The sequence below is a fragment of the Arachis hypogaea genome, chromosome 13, assembly GCF_003086295.3.
Source record: "Arachis hypogaea cultivar Tifrunner chromosome 13, arahy.Tifrunner.gnm2.J5K5, whole genome shotgun sequence".
In the NCBI taxonomy this organism is placed as follows: domain Eukaryota; kingdom Viridiplantae; phylum Streptophyta; class Magnoliopsida; order Fabales; family Fabaceae; genus Arachis; species Arachis hypogaea.
Window position 1 is genome coordinate 26,691,619 of NC_092048.1, and position 25,347 is coordinate 26,716,965.

At 29.6% G+C, this 25,347-nt stretch overlaps 2 protein-coding genes across 2 annotated transcripts; one reads left to right on the forward strand and one right to left on the reverse strand.

Moving 5' to 3' along the window:
* Window positions 1-339: 339 nt before the first annotated feature.
* Window positions 340-8,937, forward strand: LOC112737802 (protein disulfide-isomerase 5-4). Its single transcript, XM_025787915.3, has 15 exons — window positions 340-620; window positions 1,681-1,771; window positions 1,883-1,977; window positions 2,638-2,695; window positions 3,095-3,279; window positions 3,385-3,442; window positions 3,829-3,869; window positions 4,016-4,090; window positions 5,044-5,100; window positions 6,578-6,644; window positions 6,793-6,930; window positions 7,119-7,340; window positions 8,019-8,171; window positions 8,260-8,337; window positions 8,656-8,937. The coding sequence occupies exons 1-15, from the start codon at window positions 580-582 to the stop codon at window positions 8,731-8,733; spliced, it is 1,437 nt and encodes a 478-aa protein (XP_025643700.1). The 5' UTR covers window positions 340-579; the 3' UTR covers window positions 8,734-8,937.
* A 12,476-nt stretch (window positions 8,938-21,413) lies between these two features.
* On the reverse strand, window positions 21,414-23,406 carry LOC112737803 (early nodulin-like protein 9). The gene is made up of 2 exons (XM_025787916.3): window positions 23,118-23,406; window positions 21,414-22,186 (listed from the first exon to the last, which is right to left on the reverse strand). Exons 1-2 carry the CDS (start codon window positions 23,314-23,316, stop codon window positions 21,717-21,719), a joined length of 669 nt encoding a protein of 222 aa, XP_025643701.1. The 5' UTR covers window positions 23,317-23,406; the 3' UTR covers window positions 21,414-21,716.
* Between the last annotated feature and the right edge of the window lie 1,941 nt (window positions 23,407-25,347).

Below are 25,347 nucleotides of genomic sequence, written 5' to 3' on the forward strand. Positions count from 1 at the left end.
CCGTGAAAAAAGAGTAAAAAAACTCTCATTAAAAGTAAAATAGAGCACGAGAGTGAAATAGAACATAAAATCATAAGTTTGACTATTTATATAAATATATGGTGATAAATTTTAATGATTAATTTTGATATATAAATAATATTTTTAAAAAATAAAATATTAACTTAAAATGTTGGCTAATATTAATAAAAAATTATTTTTTAACAACTTTATCAGAATGTTTGTTTTAATGGTATTTTTAAAATTTATTCACTTGTTAGCGAATTCTTTTAGTCAAACTTACCGTGCATTTACATTTAATAATGTATTAATTATAAACCCGAAAATTTATTACTCTCTAAACAATTATCCTTCAACATTAAAAAAAAAAATTAAATCGAAATTCAATATTCCAATATTTTCCTCTTACCGTCATAGAAATTAAAATAGAGCTGAAGGGGTGAGAGAGAGACAGAGAGATATTAAGAAGAAAGAAAGTGCTAAGAAGAAGAAGAAGGAAGTAGAAGAAGAAGAAGGAACTGCTTCGATCTATAATCAGCTATTCTCTCTCTCTCTCTCTCATCCCATTTCGTCGGAGCCATGATTTCTGCCAGCAAACTCAAATCCGTCGATTTTTACAGGTCACAACAATCTCTCACTCTTTTCTCCTTTTCCGAGTTCGGAATTTTGTTCTTAGGGTATTTGTAGTGTGAAATCATCCACCAAATGTGCATTCTTCTGCAAGATCTTTGGGTACTGTGCCATTTACTGATTAATGTTGAGCTCTTCAAGTGCATGATTTGATACGATAGTAATACTTTTGTAGCTGGGTATTAGTGAGAGTATAAATACGGAATTGTACCATTTTCGAATCATAGTAGAGTTAGAATTAGAATATAGGAAAATGGTTTTGAGTTTTTGGTTACCAGTGTTTAATCAGTGACTTTTTGCACAGCGAACATTTTCACTTCTTCATTACCCGAGTCAATGAAACACAGCTTGAGCATGAAGAGAACATTGCAAGCACCAAAAGTTTTGAAATGCCTTATAAGGATTTGAAATGTTTTGTTTATGTATTTATTTATTTTCCAGTCATGTTTGACATGAATCACATGCTAGAAGCTAGGAGAGTTGATGTTATGAAGGATAGCCCATTATGTAGAGTTGTAGGAATACCAAGAAAAAAAATAAGGATAAGAGGATGTTTGATTGAAGGGTGAAAATTGGATGGAAATTTTAATGGATAAGTTTGATGTTTTATACTAAACTTAAAATTGCACATGGAGCTTATTCATGAAAATCTGAGATCCATTTTAACACCCCATCCCAATCTAGACATACAGTAATTGGAATAATTAAAATAGATTCAGGATTACCTGGTCACTCTAGACTAGACTTGGTTAATGACATAACACAAAGGCTCTGTTTGGTCCATCTATCAAACTCTACCTAGTGGGAATAGATATTTGTTGCTGTTGTTGCTGCTGGGTTTGGCATGAATGAATATCTGATATCATATGCCTAAGCAAAGCTTTGCATCTTGAAGTGTACATGCTTGGGGTCACGGTATAAAACTATAAAGGATCCATGTGGAGTAGTTGTTCTAAGTTGCTTGGATTTTTTATTCGTAGTTTGCAAGTTGCATATGTTCCATTTTTGTCCCTGTATAATTATCTACTTGCTGTTGTCTTCTGTCAACAGGAAAATCCCACGAGATTTGACTGAGGCGTCACTATCAGGGGCGGGATTATCCATAATAGCAGCTTTCTCCATGATCTTTTTATTTGGAATGGTAAGTGGTTTATGACTTCTTGGTTGTTTATTGTGATATCTTTTGTTACGTTTCAAAATAGAATTAGAAGTAAAGTTTCATTTTTGATTTTATCTTACAACCTTGTTTCAGGAACTAAATAATTATTTGACTGTAAGCACCTCTACATCAGTGATTGTTGACCAGAGTTCTGATGGAGACTTTTTACGTATAGATTTCAATATCAGGTAGAAGCTTATATAGTTGTTTTCTATCTTTGATCATATATGATGTTTCTAAAAGTTGATGGATGGATATATCCGAACTATTTTTACTAGTATTAGCTAATTATCAGTTGTCCCCCGGGGGGGGGGGGTCGATAAATTGTTTCTAAACTCTTGGTTAATTCACCAAAGAAAATAACTTCTTGAAAGCAAGAAATTCTTTTAAAGAAACAATATAGGTTAGTAATTTAAAGCACAGTGCTTATTATGTGAATAAAATACACTCTTCACATACCTTTCATGCTCATTTCAGAACTGGGTTTTGGAACACTTTTTGATAAAATGAAACTGTCTATGCTTATCAGATAATTGTTGAACTAGAAGTGGGTTAGGGATCTAACTAGATGAGACTTAAAGGTCCGGCAGCCAATATTGATATTTGATGTGTCATGTTTGTTTGTGAATGTTATATGAAGTCAATAACCATTACGAAAGCAATGCACCTTTATCTCTCATACCTTATTACTTTGTCTAAGAATTTCCATTCCTTCCCAACCTGTTTACCAATTGTTGCTGCTGATAATATTCTACCTAGCATTTTAAGTTAATTTCATGGCTATGTAAATACCCTCCTCTCTCACTCTCCAACATTGCTGTCTGATGGCTTCACTTATCTTCTTGCAGTTTTCCTGCGCTCTCATGTGAGTTTGCATCAGTTGATGTGAAAGACGTGCTGGGAACAGTAAGATTCTATTCTCTACTTTTTATGGAAAAAATGCTCCTGGTTTAAAGTTTTCTCTCACTTGGTTTTAAGTAGTGAAATGCTTCTTTTACTTCATGCTTTGAGCTTAATGAAGGCAAATTTGTTATGTTTATTTAGACTGTCAGAACAATAATAATATCAACATATCTGTCATGCCATTTCCATTAATTTACCTTGGTAAACAACAAAAATATGCTCTACCAAATGAGCATCTCTCTTGCTCTGCAATGTCTCTACCTCAAATCATCAAATATTTGGTCCCTATCATATAGATTCTATATTTCTTATTCACTTTCATACATGCCTATCCTATGATGCTTTACCTTTTGTCTGAACTGTTTGAGTACACGTTCTTAACTTCGTACCTTTAATTTTCAGAACAGGCTCAATATAACAAAAACGGTTCGGAAATTTTCTATTGATTCAAGTTTAAGGCCCACTGGTGCTGAGTTTCATTCAGGACCCGTTGCAAATGCTGTTAGGCATGATGATGAAGTAGATGAAGAATACGTTGAAGGTTCTTTTGCACTCACAGAACAAAATTTTGATAAATATGTTCATCAGTAAGTGGACCGATACATGATTGATAATTCTTTTCTCCTTCCTTTCTTGTATATTTCATGGTAATTATGCATTGTTCACCCCATATTTTAATGAACATTTTGCAGGTTTCCGCTTACCATTGTAAATTTTTATGCTCCTTGGTGTTCCTGGTGTCAGCGTTTGGTAATATTTAGTCTGATTCTTTAATTAAGAAATAAGATTAGTGCCTGATTTCTTTGTTGTTTCCTATATTGATTATTTTTCTGATTCTTTTTCAACAATGTTGTACTGTTTCTTAATTGAAAAGTAGTAGTGGCAAAGGCTAATTCAAGTGCTAAGTGCATCTTTTCTATCAGTTACACTATAGTAGTAAGGAAAATATATTATGCAGAAAACTAATGTTATTCAAAGGGTGCTAATACTTGAATATATTCTGTCCTTGAAAGATTATTGACCAATTTATTAGAAACAAGGCAAGAAATGACAAAATATTTCGTCTCTTTAATGAAAGATGGTAATGGTTAAAATCTTAGTATTAATTTGTTATATTTCTTTTTATTTTCTTTCAGAAACCTTCATGGGAGAAGGCAGCTAAAATAATGAAAGAGAGGTACTATAATTGTTGCTCTGTTTCTCTCATTTCTTGTAATTACACACTTGAACATCTACTGCCACCTTTAATTTGTGAAGTTGGTGCAGTTATTGTATCCATCACTTCTCTTCAATGTCCCATGTGTGTGATTACTTTTTATATAGGTATGATCCCGAAATGGATGGACGCATTCTTGTAACAAAGGTAGATTGCACTCGAGAAGGTGATTTATGCAGGAGGTACTATTGATATTTTTATTTTGGTTTATGATTTTGCATAAGATGCTATTTCTTTCTTGAAGTTATTTAGCTTTTACGTTCTGTAAGTAACAATGTCCTAAAAATCGGACCCGAACTGGCCGGTCAGACCGGGAACCGTTTGACTATGCGGTTCGGTTGATAAGCCAAAACTGTCTTTTTGAGAACTGCCCGTGAACCGCTAAACCGTCTTAGGACTGGCTGGTTGAACCGAACCGGAAACCAGCCAGTCTTTAGAAAACCCCCCAAAACTCTGTCGTTTAAATATTAAAAAAGAAAGGGGGTCCGGATTCCATCTCCAGCGCCGCCTCCATCTCTGCTCCGATCTGGTGCAGCACGATGCAGATCTGGTCTACCGATTCAACAAACAAATTTTGAAAAAAGAAGTGCGATGAGTGGAGGGTTATGTTTGGCAGTCAGCAATCAGTGTGAAGTTTTGTTGAATTGTCATTGATTTGCATCATGGACAATCACATATTGACTAGAGACGATGATTTGTAATTTTTCTTCAGAACGAGGTGCTGAGATAACACCTGATGATGCTGATGCCTGATGCTTGATGATGGGCTTTTGTTTATTTTGTTGGAAATAAAGGGAAATAATGTTTGGGCCATGCTATACTAGAAAGAACTAAATTGAAGCATTGAGCTTCTTGCGAGTTCATTAGCAAATTATTCTATCTTGTTCCATATCTGCATTTTTATGAATAGGATGGATTTCATGAAGTAGGTTTATAGATATGCATCCCCATAGTCCAAATATGAAAATACTTGCTACATTGACTATTGAGGATGAAAGTACTTATTGTAATTTATTTTGCTTTCTTTCCGATAGTTTCTTTTTTTATTTTTCTTCTCACTATTTTATAATTTTTTCCTTCTGTGCTTTTGGCGTTCATAAGCATCTCATATCTCATTATCAATATCAATTTCCAGGAATCACATACAGGGTTATCCATCTATTCGCATCTTTCGGAAAGGAACTGACCTCAGGTAACAATTATAACTGTATTGATTAAAACCAATGGTCGACCAACACCCTGCCCTCTAACCAGAAACAAGGGGGTTAAACAAGAAAAAAGAAAATATGAGAGATATGCTACTGCCTGCAGCAGCTGTTCCATTAAGTGCCACCTAAATTGCATTAATATTCATATATATACATATGCTTGTACATATCATAGTGTTACCTACCCAAATATGGCTGCAGGGGTGAGAGTAGAAGCTTCTAAGACTAAGAGAGGAAAGATTCTGCCATTACCTTTCCATTACAGCAGGAAGAGGAATGTAGAGGGTAAAAAGAGGAATAATAAAAATGGGGATATTCTTGTAATTAACATGCCACCTGGCACTAGTAGTGGGAGAAGCATGAAAGAATGTCAGGGGAGTGATCCTAACTGAATTGGTTGTGGGTGTAGGGGGTATTATTATTAGTAACAGAGTGAGTGAGAGAGAGGTAGGAATTAAGAAGAGAGAATAGGAAGGCTTAGGAGAGAGGCTGGCTCTTCAAATCTCAGCCAAGCACCTCTATACTGTCTTGTTTTTCTGCAGTTTTCTTTCATAATTCAATAATATCAAGGAGTGTGATCATCCTGAATCAGCCCTTTTCTTTCTATTTGGTTCTGTGTATGTCTTAATAATACTCATGATTATTAAGACAATCTAACTGCATTTATGTGGCTGGTTTTTCTTTTGCAAACCTCACAATAATAGGTCTGCATTCTGATATTTATTTGCCTTTCCTTTCTGGGTAAAACTAATATATATGATCCTTTTTCTTCTTTTTTTATTTTATTTTATTTTATTATATATATATACTACTACATACATTAAATTTTTCCCCTACAATGCTATAGTTCATATCAAAGGGGGGCCTTGGAACAATGGTTGTATTAGGTTAGACAAACTATATTGCACGCTTTGTGTGCGGCCTTTTTTAATGTAGTTCATATCCTTGTATAAATATGGATTCAGAGTAGCAGAATATAAGGATGCAAATAATGTGGTGTATTGGAAAAAGTAGGAAGGGAAATGACTAAATATCTTGGAAAATGTTCGACTATTATGAAATAATTTTCTGAAAACAGACGAATAAGTTGATTTATAACTCACTGATGAAATGGTTGCAAACTTGCAATCTTAAAGCAGTTCACAGAAACCATTTGTGGTATATGACACTGTCATGTTTGCTTTGGGTCAGCTAGATATTTTAAAGGGAAATCATATTTGCATCCAATTCATTAGTAATAATATCTTATACAAGTTATCAATAGCGAATTGAGGCTCACCATATTTTGCTAAATTCGGCTACACAATAATGTTATGGTTCCGAAATAGCGGATATTTGAGGATTTCTAACATAGGAATGCATCCTGAACATTATCACTCTGGCAGTCTGGCCTGTGAATGGTTTTCTAAATATTTGGATGTTCTGATTAATCTAGTTTGTTGAATGCTTTCCCAATTTCAGAAGTGACCATGGACATCATGAACACGAGTCCTATTATGGAGATCGTGATACAGAAAGCCTAGTCAAGGTTCAATCACACCCTATCTATTTTGAATTAGCATAATTTGGGTAAATTTAACTTAAAAGTAGATTGGTCACTTAGGTTCATATGTAATTAAAACAACACTTCACTGTTGGAGAATGCAACAGATTGATATGAGTTTTCTCCGTTGCAGATGATGGAAAGTTTAGTAGAATCTCTCCCAAAAGAATCTCAGAAGCTAGCATTGGAGGATAAATCCAATGTAGCAGAGAAAAGACCTGCACCATCAGCTGGTGGATGTAGAATTGAGGGATATGTACGTGTGAAAAAGGTATGCAACCAGGAATTAAGATGCATTTACATTGCACGGTTGTAATCAACCTTGATCGTTGGTTCCTTTTGATCATTTCTTTTTCTTGCTAATTTAAAGTTGCCAAAAAAAAAAAAAAAAGTGATGTGTGCTCTATTTTCCCTAGCTTTTAAGTTTATTATTATCACAAACTGTCATGCACTCCTCAGGTTCCCGGATTCTTGATTGTCTCAGCTAGATCAGAGTCGCATTCCTTTGATGCTTCTCAAATGAACATGTCACATGTCATAAACCATCTTTCTTTCGGAAGAAAATTGACACCTAGGGCCATGAGCGATGTGAAGCGGTTGATACCTTACATAGGTAGCAGCCATGACAGGCTGAATGGTAGATCATTCATCAATCCTCGTGTTTCAGAAGCAAATGTTACTGTAAGTTTATTTTTTTATATAAGCGATTCTAATCTACCTTAGATAACAAAGTAGGAGTGATTCACAAGTAAATGGACAAATATAAAATGGGTTTGATGGCCAAAATTGAATCATACTCAGTAATGGATTTGCATTTTTTTATTATCATTTTTTCTTGAATAGATGGATTTCCAATTTTTAGTCGGAACTTAACAGCAGAAGGGGACAGTACGGGTCATGGAAGATTTATTGAATTTATAGAAAAATAGAGGAGTGAGCAGAAAGGGGCCGTACAAGTCCTGGAATATGGTATAATTTTATTATGTTGTTGAATTTGTGGAAGAACAGAGGAGTGAGGAAGGTGAAAAAACTGGATTTAGTTCTTAAGTTCAATATTTGAGTGATATTGAACTCAATTTATAGATAAGTAGTTATGACTTCTACAATATCGATTATAAGGAGTAAGATATAACTACTATTCTTCTAATGCACTCACACATATCATTTTTGATGCAATACTAATCAATTACTAAATATATCAAGTCATGTGTATTATTCTTAACACAAATTATCATTTGAAGACTCCTGATCTTGTTTATTTCTTTTAATTTCTGATAATAACCGAATTATTAGTATATGACATTTGGAGATTTATTGGAACAAAAATTTAATTCATTCATCGGATATTTATGTCTGCAGATAGAGCATTATATTCAGATAGTTAAAACAGAGGTAATAACTAGAAAAGGTTATAAATTAATTGAGGAGTACGAATACACAGCGCATAGCAGTCTGGCTCACAGTGTAGACATTCCTGTTGCGAAGTTCCATCTTGAGCTGTCCCCCATGCAGGTCTGTACATGGAGGTTATGAATTTGAATGAATTTGCACTATTTATGGTAATTTATCTTGGTTTTATCATTTTGATTTCCGTGTGCAGGTCTTGATAACCGAAAGCCAGAGGTCCTTTTCACATTTTATTACTAATGTTTGCGCAATTATTGGGGGAGTTTTCACGGTTTGTATTTGCTTTTATTTCAGTACTCTGGTTTTGTTCTTAGAGTATAAACCCCAATCTTATCCTTGAGCAAAGCCACGGATGACAAAGTTTTCACTTAGTCATTCTTTATGGTGAATGACAAATTCATCTGATAAGAAAATGGTAAAGGATGAATGTCGCTTTAAAATTTTGAGACTATTTTGTCCCATGTGTTTTGTTAGGGACAAGATTTGGTCAGGGATATGATATTAGGGGTTTGCTCTTATTCTTATGCTGTCTCCTATTGGTTTTCTTTAATAGAATGTATTGTTCATTGTACTCTTTTTGTGATTTCAGGTAGCTGGAATTATTGACTCAATTCTGCACAACACAATTAAAATAATGAAAAAAATTGAGATAGGCAAGAATTTTTGATAAATGGTTGAAATTTTAGTTTAGTTAGGGCTTCTGATTTAGATATGCCCTTTTTTACTATAGGCCATGTATCAGTTTATTTTCCATAGGTATGCTATATAAATCATAAAATTGTAGTAACTTTAATTGTTACTTTAGTAGAATGATGATTACAACTTTTAAGGATAACGGTAATGACTTTCACAATGGAAGAGAATTATACAATGTGTGTGTGTATTTGTGTGAGCTCCCCCATCCATTTGTTTTTATGGGAACATGTATAAATTACAACATGCGCTTGTGTGTAGTGAATGTAAATGCAAAACAACTTACTGACAAGCTTTTGCAGTGAGCTATGTCCACAAAATTCATAATTGAGCCATTTTCTAAATGGGACCAGAAATTGATGGAAGCAATTTGAAGATTGAAGGAAGAGTAATACTTGTACATTTACGGATTTGTTTAATACATGTTCCAATAATATTTTTAGAACATGTTATATTTTATTTCTAATCATGAAAGATTTAAGTGGTGATAATTTTTTTTAACGAAAAAAACAAAAATGACATACCAATGAAAGACGGATTCTAATTGACAAAATTATTGAAACACTAAAAAATTAATCAAAATTTTTAAACTATCCCTCTTAATTTAGCCTCCCACACCTGTTATATATATATAATCTTCTAATAGCCTCCACACCTGTTATATATATAATCTTCTAATAATTGTCTTGATCATGGATTGAAGTGTTCTTCAACTCTATTTTATGCATAAAAAATCCTTTTCTAAATCGTGGAAGACGGATAAATTAAACTTACACCTATAACTACAGAACAAATTGTTGAATGTAAATGACACTAATATATTACTGTAACTATGATAATTATAATGTTTTTTAAAAAATATTACTAAAATTAAAGTAATATTTTTTTTTAATTGTTAAACAACAGTTTTTAAATAGTATTGCTTAAAAAAATATTATTAAAATATAAAAAATGACTTTAATTAAAATAATATTTAACAATATTTACATAGTCAAACTAAAATTTACCATATATATAATTCATGGGGCCTATTTTTATAATAATTATCGTAGTTATACAATTTTGGTTATACTTAAAAAATGTGGTTAAGATTATAATAATTTTTTAATATGTGAAAAGTACCTGATATAATAGGGGGAAAAAAAATTCGGTGAAAGTATAGAAAAAATTTCAAGTATACCGAGAACACCAGTGTTCCAATTGTTTTAACCGTTGATTTCAATTAATATATATTATATATATTTTTTATAATTTAGATCAACGGTTAAAACAACTGAAACACCGGTATTTCCGATACATTTGAAACTCTTCCGAAAGTATATATCTTTTGGTGTTCCACAAACGTTATTCTATGCTCAATAATCAATATATGCCTTCTTTGAAGTTAACCTTGGCATTTTGCTATTTCATTTGATCAAATATAAAATGCTCTAATCAAATAGTACAAGTTAGAGGGCCAAGATAAATACTTAGATCTCCTATCAACGGTACAAAGATTAAAAAAAAAAAAAAAGTTACTTTTGAAACTATCAAAGACAAAGTATAAAAGAAGGTACAATTTTAAAAAGAGAAATTTATTGTCAGGTGGAAGACATATCATAATTAAGCTGTTAGAGAAGTAATTTATGTATATATTCTATCCTGTTTTAAGCTATTTAATTTACTTTTAGATGAGATTCATAGAATTTTAACACAATTTTGATGAAATCAGAGAGACACTGAAAAGAGAATATCATGGATTAGTTGAGACAAAATGACAAAACCTAAAAAAAAAGAAAAATTGGGTTTCGAAAACATGTGTACACAAAATTTGGCTCTGCTTAAAAAATAATTTTGGAGATTGACTGTCCTAATGCACTACTTAGCAAAATGTTAAAGGATAAGTCTTCTAGATATAAATCTTCTTTGACTGCAGACAAAGGGATTAACCCTTCTTGGGGCTAGCAAAGTCTCTTAGAGAGTAAAAAAGTGGTAGAAAAAAGATTAATGGAGTTTAGGATCAGGAGATGATGTTAATGTTTGGCAAGAACCCTGGCTGCCACCCCTATACCCATATCATATTAGTCTCAGTAATCAATTCAGCAACAATATGTTTTCAACAATTAATAGAGAAAAGGACTTACTGTGTAACACCCTAACTTTTAACACCTCATGATTGCATTAAAAGTTCAGGCGTTACCTACCTCATTTTCTCTGATTTTATACTATATTTATTTAATATTGAGCTTTCGTGAATACGAACCGAAGTTTTATTTTAGAAAACGATAAGTCTGTACTTTAAACATTTAATCATAAAAATATATATATATTCACATAGCATTATTTATATAGACTTATTCAAAGAACCTCAATTACAAGTCCTACCCCACTAAAAACCAAAAGAATAAACGAGAAGGGGAAAAATAAATTCTAACAACTCAACTCATAAACATAATCTTCTATGCTCCTGTAGCTTCGCACTAAACCTTCGCACCTGTAGCTGAAAGAGGTGGAAATATGGGGTAAGAACTGGGGAGTTCTTAGTAGGGTTGGGGTGTATAGCTATATTCATTTTATTATTTCTTATACAGGAATTCCACAATAGAATACTTACGATCTTCAATAGATGGCCAATAGCAACAAACCTCATAATACAAATAACTTTAACAAACTAGAGATACAGAAAAACTTACAAGTCAAGAAGCACACACACCCACAATCACAGAAATACATATCACAGAGAAGTATGCGCAAACAAGTATGATGTATGTCTATCCTATGCAGGCCATGAGCTCATGTGTCGGTTGCCTATCCGCTCCCGACATTACCCAAATGCAAACAGTGTGCATATAAGTTTTATGCCCAGGTCGTATACAGTGTGACTTTTAAACATTTTGTAATATTCTTACATTTGGAAAATAGTTCACAATGTGTGGACATCCCCACTATACATTTGGCACTAAGCCTAAATAAGGTCGTATCTGCTCTTCTGTGGCAGACAGTCTTTTAAAGCTTTTTCTTTATCTTTGTCCTCTGCTCTCCTGTGGCAGAGATCCTTTCAGTTAATACATTCTTTTCTTTTCTGTGCTCTGCTCTCCTGTGACAGAGATTCGTTGGATTTTTTAATTTTTATTTTCTGCTCTCCCGTGGCAGAGATTCCTTTAATTAATACATTTCTTTCTCTTATATTCTCTACTCTCATGTGGCAGAGGTTCTTTAGTTTCTTTTATTCTTTTAATTCTTTTATTCTCTGTTATTTATTAAATTATATTACGACTTAACTCAGCAACCTTTGTCTGAGTTTAGCTTCTAGTGCCATAACCTCTGTAAGCAACATCTGTCTTATAGGTGCGACTCTCTTGAGTCGATGTATGCAAACATAACCTCTGTACGCAACCTCTGTCTTACAGGTGCAACCATCCCCTAGATTGGCCGATGTATTTCTGGAGAGCAAATTTCGGTGGACTTACCACCATATCTCTGCTTATCTCATTTTCTTTTCGTTCTTTCTTTCTTTCTTTTCTCTCTTATCATTCCATAATATAAATTATCTTCGCATTATTCTCTCACCTTTCCCTAAGTGTCTTATGGAAAGAGAATCAAGGATGCTTAATTTAGATTTGTCTTTCTAAAGTTTTTAGGACAGTTTTCTACTTACCCTTTTAGTATATCATAAATAAAATAATATCTTTTAAAAAAATATTAATATATTATATTGATACAAATAATGCTAGTATTAATAATACATTATTATTTTATATCAAAACCTACTTATTAACGTTTTATTCTTTAAACTTTTAAATATTTTACTTTTTAACCCAATATTTTATAAAATTACTAATTTTAATTTTATATTTAAAAAATTACTAATTTAATTTCATATTTCTAGAAATAACCGTGAACTCTTATAAAATATTCATTTTTACCCATGTACTTTATTTATTATCCAAAATACCCGAAAACTTACATAATTACAAATTTTACCTTGATTTTTTATATACAAATACAATGTTACCCTTCAAAAATAAAATTTAATTACTAATCTTCCTCTAATACCAAAACCGAAACCCTTAACCTTTTTCTTTTAAAATATTACTTGTATTTTAATCTGTTCTCGAGTTTTTCAATTACCGATTCTTAGTAACTTATAATTTAATTCATCGGCGATTGAACCTCACCTATTTTATTCAAAAACTAACGCAATGACAGCTCCAAATCAGCCTCATTATCACAGTTTGGGCAGCACAAACATGACCGAATCACAAGCTTAATCACATATAACAATATATCAATATAATTCAATATAAAGTCAACCTAACTCCATCAATAATCAATCATAACAACCATTCACTTATCCAAAATAAATTTAATCGGTGAGAATTTATTGAAACCCTATATCCGTACGAAATCAAAATACTCGAAACTCCGGAGAAGCTTTTTGACCGAGCTGCTGAAGAAGAAAACGTCAGAAATCGATTCCTCCGCCAAAAACATCAAAGGGCCGAACTTCAAGGGAAGGGGAGTAACTTCACCGTCAATGATGTCAATGTGAAGAGGAGGAAGACACAAACACTTTGATCGAATTAAATTTTTTTATTGGAGTTAGAGATCTCAAAAAATCGAAGTCGAAAATTCGGAGGTTTCACGGTTTCTCTCTCTCACCTACAATCTTTCTTTCTTTCTTTCTTTCTTTCTTTCTTTCTTTCTTTCTGGCTCCGGTTAATGAGAGAAAATGAGATGTTGATGATGATGATTAATGAATAAGAGGGGTTAGGCGTCATTGGTTATATATATAAAGAAAACACGTGTCATTAGTTTTACATATATATATATTTTGTTGAAAATAAATAGTATGGCCACAAGCCAATCAATCATGTGTCAAATAATTTATTATTGTTATTATATTAAAATGTTAATATAATAAGATTCTTAATTAAATTTAAAAATTTATCATTGTGATAGTGATTATAATATTGAGAGATAAATCTTTTATAATTTAATCTAAATTGTTCTTAGTCAATAGATTATTAAAAAAGGACATTAATAATTTAGAAAGATCAATATATATATAATAGTCTTCATTAGATGAAAATTAATAGATATATATATATATATATATATATATATATATATAGTGCATATAGAGATATGACCATTGAACTGACTTACTTTGAGAATTCTTAATGGTTATAATTACTTCATATTTGTCAATAGGATATTCTCAAGATGAACAGGGTGATAGAGTTTTCTTTGACCTACGACTGTCATAATAATTAACAATGTATTTATTATACTTTAATTCCGGACACCTAATACCCTAGGGTGCTAGTTGAATGGATATTGGGTATGATTTAAATACTTGTAGAATTAATGATTAGTCAATAAGGAATTCGTCAACCCTTGATAAAGAGTTTGAACTCTATGATTATAATGACTCAGATGAATAAAACCTTGGTCAAGGGGATTGAATGAATGAAGAAATGAGTTTCTCATGTCATTCACAGTTCATTATAATAATGGTAACAAGTTAGAGTTTGAAAATTAGACCATACTCTAAGGGGTAATCAAGAGTTGGAAAGATAGAAGGAATTATACTTTGTTCTTCTCAGGTTCTTAGTAAAAATATATTACTTCATACTATTGGGGGGTGTGTTTGGGAAACCCGTTGGAAGGGAAGAAGCGCGTTTAAATTTTTTGAAAGCTTCAACTTTTGGTTTGGCAAATTTTTTTCTCTTGAACGCATAAGTGATTTTGCTGCCAAAACCACGTTTACAAAAAGCAACTATTTTTAGTTTCTGCGTTTTCTTAACGGGTTTTTGGCCATAGATACTAACAATTTATTTACCTTTTACCAACTTTATCCTTTATATATGTTATTGTATTATTTATAAAATTCTTGTTATTTCTATTTATATGAGCTCTATTTTTCTATTATTTATTATTTTTATTTTTTTCAACTATTTATTTGACATTATACACTTTTATAATTGTGATTTTTGTGTATTATGTTTGTTATTATCTTTTTATAATATGATTTATTGATTCTATTAGATAAAGTAAATTAAATAAAAAATTAACTGTAAATAATAATAATAGTAAAAAATTATAACATACTAAAAAAAGAGTACTAAAAATACTAAAAATATATTATATAAAAAGATCATCAAGAACTTTTAGATTTGTTTCAATCACTATAAAGTAAATATTTAATTTTTTTATTATTTTCAATACTCTCTTTTATAATTGTAATTCTCGTATACTATGTTTTAGTGTAATTTTTATAATATAGATTATGATTCTATTAAAAAAGATAAATTAAATAAAAAATTAATCATAAATAATAATAAAATTATAAACGTTGGATTCCAAATTAATATTAAGAATAAGATTATTGAGAGTACTAAAATAAGAGTATGATATAAAAAAATACTAAAGTAACATTTAATACTTAAAAAATGTAACATTTGATTAAATATTCTTTTATATATATAATTTATATTTTTTTATTTTTATTTAAAAATATATTTTGTCTATTTTTATATGTTATTTTTATTTTAGTAAATAAATATTAATTTTATTATAAAATTAACTAATAACATCTATTTAAATATCTAAATTAAAATAATAGGATAATATAAAAAAAATTTTAAGTTGATGTCTATTTTAGTAATTTTTTATTTAAAAGTGATTTTGAATGGTATAAGCCAAACAATATTTATTTTACTATAATCCATTTTGATACAAAAATTACCAAATATAAATCACTTTAACACAAACTTACTTTTGATCAAAATCAAGTTTGCAAAATCAATTTTATGCAAACTCCCGTTTGCAAACTGTAATCCAAACACACACTGGGTCGTTGAGGAGTGTTGCTAGACGCCAACCATGATTAGTAAATTTAGTATGACTAATTTACTACCCGCTTAATATTGAAGCTATGGAGTCACATACTAACGAGTGTTCTAATCTTTGCTGTAGAATTATTTAATTATTATTCTGATTTGATCAAATAAATAATTATATTAATTCAAATAGAATATTATTGTATTTTTTGTTAGTACCAAAAATATAATAAGAGTATGATAATTGAGCATATTAAATGAGATTTGAGAATAATTAGTTATTCTAATTCTAAATTTGAATTCTAAATTTGGATGAGATCCTAACTGATTCTGCTTCAAATTGAAGTATGATATAATTCATAAATTTAAAAGATTCAAGTTTAAAATAATAAGATATGATTCAAATTTGAATTGAGATTAAAATTTAAAATCAGTAACAAATCTCATACTATATATATGTATGTCAAGAGTAGAGGAAACAGAGGAGAATAAAACACAAGAGTTTTATTCATTTACCTCTACACACATAAACATATGTGAGCCTAATTCTTGGAGAAGAATTTGATGGCGTGCAAAGAGTTGCAAGAGATTTCTCAATTTAGATCAAATGTCCATTGGTCAAAGAGTTAACAGTAAAGATTGGTCTCGGTATGGATACGCATAGCGCCTTTGTACCATCAAAGGAGAGCAATTTTTGCTAGCATACACAGGTATTTAAATTTGATCTATATATTGTTTATTTGAATAAATTTTAAATACAAAATAGATCTTTAGAATTACTTTCTTTTCTTCCGCTACGTATTATAAACACATATAATCCCTTCATGCATAATAAGCCACATTCAATTTTCTTTTTCCTTTGTTCCCTTTAATAGTTTCGGCTAGTTAAATGAAACCAAGTAGTACTACTACTACTACTAATAATAATAATAATAATAATAATAATAATAATAATAATAATTCTTTTATCTTTCTTGAACTATCTCATTATAATGAAAATTATTTAAAAATTTTAATAAATTTTAAGTTCAAAGTATCATAAAATTTAATTTAATTATTTTTAAAAAAATTATTTTTTTTAAATATAATAATAAATTATGAATAACTCATTATTTAATTTTAAAAATTCGGAATGTTATATTCTACCCACCTTACAAAAATTTTCGTCATAAAAAATTATTACATTGAAACAAGTTCAACCTCAAACCAAAGAAAATAGGGTCCACGGAAAAAAGTATAGAAAATGTCAAAGACAATATTCAAGAGAAGTCAGGTAGGCAATTAGATTTACAAACAAATAAAGGTACATAGGGACAATAGAGTTCGATCGGAAAATAGTCAAATTACATTATGAGAAAATCCAAAGCAAAAATTCCAATGAAGATAATGAAGGAAGAGATGGCACGAGTTCGTGTAGCACGAATAAAGATTATACTTCGAAACTGAGCTATCTTTGTAACCTCTAACATTTCCAAATCTCGTGATTCGCATAACCTATTATTTCTATATCGTCTGTGATAATCTATTAGTGTTCCCGTATACACAAATCATCAGTATTAAGTTGGCCAGACCTAATACCATGAGAGATGCAACGGTCGACTAACAGCATTAATCAATAGACAGTCATGCATGTGAGACTCAAACTCTTATCATTAGGACAAATCCTACTGCATGACAGACACTCAAAGTATGCAGTGAAGCATAGTCAATCCATTTCTAAGGCTCTAACTGGAACGAATTGCTCTGGTACCATAATGTAACACCCTAACTTTTAGCACCTCATGATCGCACTAAAAGTCCAGATGTTACCTACCTCTATTCCTCTGATTTTATACTATATTAATTTAATATTGAGATTTCGCGAATACGAACCGAAGTTTTATTTCAGAAAACGATGAGTCTATACTTTAAACCATTTAATCACAAAAACATATATATTCACATAGAATTATATACATAGACTTATTCAAAGAACCTCAATTATAAGTCCTACCCCTCTAAAAACTAAAAAAATAAACGACGAGGTAAAAATAAATTCTAACAACTCAACTCGTAAATATAATCTTCTATACTCCTGTAGCTCCGCATCATTAAACCTTCGCACCTGTAACTGAAAGGGGTAGAAATAGGGGGATAAGAATTGGAGAGTTCTTAGTAGGATCAGGGGGTATAGCTATATTCATTTTATTATTTGTTATACAGAAATTCCACAACAGAATACTTACGATCTTCAATAGATTGCCAATAGCAACAAATCTCATAATACAAACAATTTTAAGAAACCAGAAATACAAAAAAAATCACAAGTCAAGAAGCACACACACCCACAATCAAGAAGTATGCGCAAACAAGTATGATGCCTGCCTAGCTATCCTATGCAGGCCATGAGCTCATGTGTCAGTTGCCTACCCGCTCCCGACATTACCCGAGCACAAGTTCCGGATATGACTTTCCAGATGCAAACAGTGTGCATATAAGTATTATGGCCAGGCCGTATACAGTGTGACTCTTAAACATGTTGTAATATTCTTACATCTGGAAAACAGTTCACATTATGTGGGCATCCCCACTATACATTTGGCACTAAGCCCAAATAAGGTCGCATCTGCTTTTCTGTGGCAGACAGTCTTTTAAAACTTTTTCTTTATCTTTGTCCTCTGCTCTCCTGTGGCAGAGATCCTTTCAGTTAATACATTCTTTTCTTTTCTATGCTTTGCTCTCCTGTGACAGAGATTCGTTGGATTCTTTTAATTTTTATTTTCTGCTCTCTTATGGCAGAGATTCCTTTAATTAATACATTTCTTTCTCTTATATTCTCTGCTCTCATGTGGCAGAGGTTCTTTAGTTTCTTTTATTCTTTTAATTCTTTTATTCTCTGTTATTTATTGAATTACATTACGACTTAACTCAACAACCTTTGTCTGAGTTTGGCTTCTAGTGCCATAACCTCTGTAAGCAATATCTGTCTTATAGGTGTGACTCTCTTGAGCAGATGTATGCAAATATCGGTCTTACAGGTGAGGCTCTCTCTAGCCAATGTATGTATTAATAACTTCTATAAGCAACGTCTATTTTACAGGTGCAACCATCCCCTAGATTGGCCGATGTATCTCTGGAGAGCAAATCTCGTTGGACTCACCACCATATCTCTGCGTATCTTATTTTCTTTTTGTTCTTTCTTTCTTTTCTTTCTTATCATTCTACAATATAAATTATCTTCGCATTATTCCCTCGCCTTTCGCTAAGTGTCTTATGGAGAGAGAATTAAAAATGCTTAATTTAGATTTGTCTTTTTAAAATTTTTAGGACAATTTTCTCCTTACCCTTTTAATATGTCATGAATAAAATAATATTTTTTAAATAAAATACTAATATATTATATTGATACAAATAATGCTAGTATAATAATAAAAAAGTATTAACATTATCTTTTTTATATCAAAACCTGCTTATTAACGTTCTATTCTTTAAACTTTTAAATATTTATTTTTTAACCCAATATTTTATAAAATTACTAATTTTAATTTTATATTTAAAAAAATTACTAATTTAATTTCATATTTTTAGAAATAACCCTGAGCTCTTATAAATTATTAATTTTTATCCTTGTATTTTTTTTATTATCCAAAATACCCAAAAACTTACATAATTACAAATTTTACCTTGATTTTTATATACAAATACAATGTTACCCTTCAAAAATAAAATTTAATTACTAATCTTCGTTTTATACCAAAACCGAAACTCTTAACATTTTTCTTTTAAAATATTACTTGTGTTTTAATTCGTTTTCGAGTTTTTCGGTTACTGATTCTTTGTAACTTTTAATTTAATTCCTCGACCATTAAACCTCACGCATTTTGTTCAAAAACTAACACAATAACAGCCCCAAATTAGCCTCATTATCACGGTTTGGGCAGCACAAACATGACCGAATCACAAGCTTAATCACGTATAACAATATATCAACAAAATTCAATATAAAGTCAACCAAACTCCATCAATAATCAATCACAACAACTATTCACTTATCCAACACAAGTTTAATCGGTGAGAATTTACCGAAACTCTACATCCGTACGAAATCAAAATGCTCGAAACTCTGGAGAAGCTTTTTGACCGAATTACTGAAGAAGAAAACGTTAGAAATTAATTCCTCTGCCAAAACCATCGAAAGGCCAAAATTTAAGGGAGGGAGAGTAGTTTTACTGTCAATTTCTATCAAATAAGAGTGATATCAATGTAAAAAAGAAAAAGATATAAATACTTTAATCAAATTAGATTTTTTATTGGAATTACAAATTTTAAAAAATCGAAGTCGGAAGTTCAAAAATTTCACGATTTCTCTCTCACCTACGATCTTTCTTTCTTTTCTTTTCGTATGGCTTCGGTTAATGAGAAAAGATGAGATGTTGATGATGATGACTAATGAATAAGGAAAGTTAGGTGATATTGGTTATATACATAAAGAAAACATGTGTCATTAGTTTTATATGCATAGTTAGCCACATTTATTTTTTTTTCCTTTGTTCCCTTTAATGATTTTGGCTAGTTAAATGAAACCAAGTAGTAGTAATAATAATAATAATAATAATAATAATAATAATAATAATAATAATAATAATAATAATAATAATAATTCTTTTATCTTTTTCGAACTATCTTATTATAATAAAAATAATTTAAAAATAATTTAAAAATTCTAATAGATTTTAAACTTAAAATATCATAAAATTTAATTTAATTATTTTTAGAAAAATAAATTTTTTTAAATAAAATAATAAATAATGAATAACTCATTATTTAATTTTCAAAAATTTGGGTTGTAAATGCTGAAAAATTCGAAATAAAGAAACGAAATCCGTTCAAAAAAGGCAGTTATATATTCGCGCGTTAGTTGAAAAATTGGTTAGATTAGTAGCACGTGAGGCGAATTATGTGCAAAAATTTGTACACTGAGTAAAAATTTGTATATTATATCGATAAGTTTGTGTTATGTATAAATTTTTGTGTATTATGTTTCGAAAATTTGTATACTATATCAATCAGAAAGCATGAAAAAGGAGTAGTGGCATATGCACGTAATTTTTTTGTTGGGTTTTGCACAAATTTAATTAGACTTAGTTATAAAAAGACTTATACACGTTGTATCACTTTTTTTTTTCAAATTTTATATATTTTGTTTGTAAATAAAAAAAGCTAAATAAAATCATTTCTTATCTTATTTACAGTATAAATAAAATATATGTATAATTATTTCGTTTATACTATAAACGAGATATCTAACAACCTAAAAACATATATAAATAGTATCCAAAATATCTGTTTCAGTAACTAAAATAATTAAAATATTTATTTAAAAACAAATTCTGAAAAATCATAGTACTATGTCGTCGTTTTCTACCATGATTTATGTGCAAATTATAAAATATTGTACCTTGCCACTATTTACATAAAATAAAAGGGAAGAAAAAAATGGTTTAAACCAATATAATAGTGTGCACCATAAAAAAAATTTTAAAAGTCAATTATTTTATTTTTAACGATAATAAAATTAGTTATTAATATATTTATTAATAATTAGATATTTTATATTTTATATTTTGTCATTAAAAAATTTTAATGATAATTATAGAATTACTGATAAAAAATTTTTAAATGACAGTAAAGAATATATATATAATTATCATTATAACCTATAATAATAATAATAAATATATAATTATCATAAAAATATAAGTTATATGTCACTGTCCTTACAAATTTGTTACTAAAAGTAATTTTTGTCGTAATGATGGCTTTGATTTTATTTTATTTAGATGAAAAACCCTTTCTTTTAATCACATAAAAAATGGTTTTATTCCAATCAATTTCAACATGTACAATATTTTTACATAATAATCTAGTTAGAAACACACGAAAGGTACATTCTTGTCAGCTTATTCTCAATCTTCATTCACAAACAAACATCAAACTGAAGACCCAGTACAAACAATACCGGCGAAATCAAAAGTATAGAGGAAAATAAAAAAGAAAGAACAAAATAAATTAAAAATAAATATTGTCTTCTTTGAAAAAATTTAAAAGTATATGAATAATAAGCACCCACAACAAACATATACACTTGAGTTTACTAGAGAGAAAACATGAGAGCTGAAGAAGCCATGGATATTGCTAGAAGCGAAGCAGCAAAGTTGACAAAGGCGGAGGCGGCAGCATTAGGAGGATGATGTCCTTCACTGGACGGTGCGGGTGTTGGATTTGTTTCCACAGTTCCTGCAGGTGGAGGAGAAGACTGCCCTTCTTGGCCGGTTGGGGCCGGTGAAGGCGCTGATGGCGGCTGCGGCGAAGGTGGCGAAGAAGTGGGACTTGCTGTGGAGGAGGTGCGGTTGGTTCTGTCGGCCATGACAATGACGGTTAGCTTCTGGTTCTTGAGGCAGTTATCTTTGTTGCCGCTAATGAAGAAGTATGGGCCTGATTGGGTGAGCTTGAACACTGTGTGGCCGTCTGAAAACTTTGCATATGGTGAGTTTGTGTTGCAGCTTGCATAGTCTTCGCTCTTCACCTGCAGCACTGAGTCTTGCCCAGATTGGTAGTTGAACACTGAAACCATCACAAAACACAACCAAAAAATTATCAAAAGGAAAAATATAGAATGAGCCTCGTGAACAATGCACTTACTTATGCATATGATAATTTCTCTTCCCTTGTAATTTCTGTAAGGATCTAGTGTGTTTTTATTTTACTAGACTAATTTTAAAATTCATTGTTTATATTATTTATGAAAATTATTGTCTACCTAATAAAATCTTAAAAAAATACTATATATATACTAAAATTAATCAACTATTAATATAAAATATACGATAAAATACAATTAAATATACAGTAACTAATCTAATGGTTGAATTTTCATGTGTACATAATATTATTAAATAAGTATGAAAAGCATTTGAAGTATTTTATGAATATTTTTGTATCTCAATCATTTTAATCATTAATCTCCATTGTAAAATATATATACAGTAGAGATTAATAGCTAAAATGACTTAATCACTAATATTTTTGAAATATTTGAATTTTTTTTCTTAAGTATATATATACGCAATTGAAAGTCTTCCATAGTGGTAGTAAACACAAAAACTTAGTATCAGAATTTTGGTGTATTTTTAGGTAAAAAAAAAAAAAAAGAAAAAGAAAACGTGCGTTAAAAGGTTTACATATTTCAAACACAAAACTATTTATATTTTCACTTGTTTAGAAGTATGTTGATATTTTCAAAACTTAAACTCAAGATTTTTTAATTATAATAAAAAATATTTATTATTTTAATTAATTATATATTTGTTAATATTTAAAAGGATGATGATTTAATAGTATCTATTAATACACTAATATTTATATCTATATATAAAAAATACTCTATTGATTATACATTAGAAAACTATATATTTTAACAAAAGTATGAATTCAAATAGTTGAAGAAAAGATCAGCAGAATTTGAAATGTTTATTAGGATTGAAGAAGAAGTCACCTAGAGAGTCTCCAATTTGAAAACGGCTCTTTTCTGCCCATGAATTGAAAGGATTGAAATTGGAATCACTTGGAACACTCCAACCCTTTTGACCTCCAACTATGAAATCATAAGCAGCACCCTCATGCACCAAAAGTAACACACACAACAACCCTAATGAATGAACTACTTTATTTGACCTTAAAATTGAGGTAGCCATAGGTGAGAAAAAACTAAAGGGTATTATTGCAGTAGCAACTCGAAATTGGTACTAGTGTTTTGGAGGCCAGAGAGGGATGACAAAAATCTGAACCATTATCAAGGCTTATATAGGTGTGAGGTAGGTGCATGGAAAATTTACAAACTGTGGAAGGGAAGCTTTAATTTTGCAACTTTTTATTATTCTCCCCACACTTTGGGTTTACTTTGATTCTGGTGCAAAGCATAAGTTCACTTTTATTTTCTATACTCAATATAATATTAGCTTTTTGAATGAATCTTTGATATAGCTTGATATGTGGGTTTGTGCTTTGCTTTACTGTCATTAAGGATGAATATTCATATCTTGTGAAATGAGGCTAAGGCTAGCTAAGCCTAAGATTTATTTTATACATAAAGTTCAATTTTGATTAATAGAATATGTTTAAAAATTTTATGGTATTATCTAATAAAATTGATGTGTTTAAATTATTATTTGAATAATACATTAAAAATATATCTATTTTTATTGATATAATATTACGTAATTAAATTTTTATATAAAACTTTTGATGTACAAAAAAATCTCCAAACAAAAAATTGCACATCAAAATTCTAAAGATAATATATTTAAAAATCTAAAATTAAACATTTTTCGCATTTAACATTAAAAATTACCAGGGGCGGAGCTAGAATTTTTTTTGGGAGGGGCGAACATAAAAAATATTAGTTAAGAAGAGAGAAAAATTAAAAATTAAAAGAAAACTAAACTAAAAAGTTACAGGTTTGGGAGGGGCCATTGCCCCCCTTCCCACAAACGTGGCTCCGCCACTGAAAATTACACATTCAAAATTCGGTTATTGGCCCTTTGGAATTTGGAGGTACAAGTTTCACATTTTGGATATGTTATATTTTGTAATTTTGAATGTAAAATTTTTGGATTTTAAATACTCTAGATTTTATTTGTATAAATTTTAATCATGTTATATATACATTAAATTTAACCATAAAAATTAACTATAAAATGAAATATATATTAAAATATAATATATACTAGTATTTTTACCAGTAATAACATTACAGGGAATATAAATTTTTTAAAATTACAGTTCACTTTATTCTGACGGTATAGATTATGCATGGCACAAAAGATTTATAAAATCAAACAACTTTTACAAAAAAAAGTAGTAGATTGACAAAAATTTCTGATTAAAAAAATTAAGGTATTTATAGATAAAAAATCAAATAATAAGATTTTTAATTATTATTTTTATATGAAAAGTCTAATTTTTATTAATAATTAATTTTAACATTCGTTATTTAAAATTTTAAATAATTTAACGTGTATACTTTTACATTTAATTAGGTGTTAAGTTTGTTGTACAAATAAAAATAATTAATTTTTATACTTGTTATTTAAAAATAATATTTTTTCTCTCTATGTATATAAAAATATAATTAGATATTAGCATAAAAAAATTAAACCTTATACTGATAGTTATAAAATTAACTCAAAATTAATTTTTTTTTAAAACAATTGAATCTTGATTCTAACTTTTAATTATAACATTAGTATTCTCTCCAAATTATATGTAATAAATATTTGAAAGAAGAGAAATAAAAATATAGATTAGAAAGATAAGCGATAAAAATTTAAAACTAAATAAAAAACTAAAAAAATATGTATATAATAATAATAATATTTTTTTTATTTGAATTATATTATTTTGTTAATTTTGTTTTTTGTAGACAGAAATATAGAAAAAATAGAGAATGAGAGAAAAGAGAGAGAAGGGTAAAGATGAAGAATGAGAGTGAAAGTAAGAGTTTGTTATTTTTTGAAGAAAAAAATTTATTTTAATTGTAAAAAAATATCGGTTGACATATTTTGATTTGTCAAATTACTATAAAATATAAATTATATATAGAGTAATGGTAGAGAGAAATAGAAAAATGGAGAGAGGTAGATGAGAGAATTTAGGAAGAAAATTTATTAATTTTGAAAAAAATATTTTCTCTCAATTTTAATAAGAGAGTGTCATGTGACACATTT

Bases quoted from the DNA above. Each gene is read 5' to 3' on its own strand.
- LOC112737802 (XM_025787915.3), top strand. From the start codon at position 580: ATGATTTCTGCCAGCAAACTCAAATCCGTCGATTTTTACAG. The intron at 7,341-8,018 runs GTAAGTTTATTT...TTATGTCTGCAG, and splicing joins TTTCAGAAGCAAATGTTACT to ATAGAGCATTATATTCAGAT. The intron at 8,338-8,655 runs GTTTGTATTTGC...TTGTGATTTCAG, and splicing joins TTATTGGGGGAGTTTTCACG to GTAGCTGGAATTATTGACTC.
- LOC112737803 (XM_025787916.3), bottom strand. From the start codon at position 23,316: ATGGCTACCTCAATTTTAAGGTCAAATAAAGTAGTTCATTCATTAGGG. The intron at 22,187-23,117 runs GTGACTTCTTCT...TGATGGTTTCAG, and splicing joins TCAAATTGGAGACTCTCTAG to TGTTCAACTACCAATCTGGG.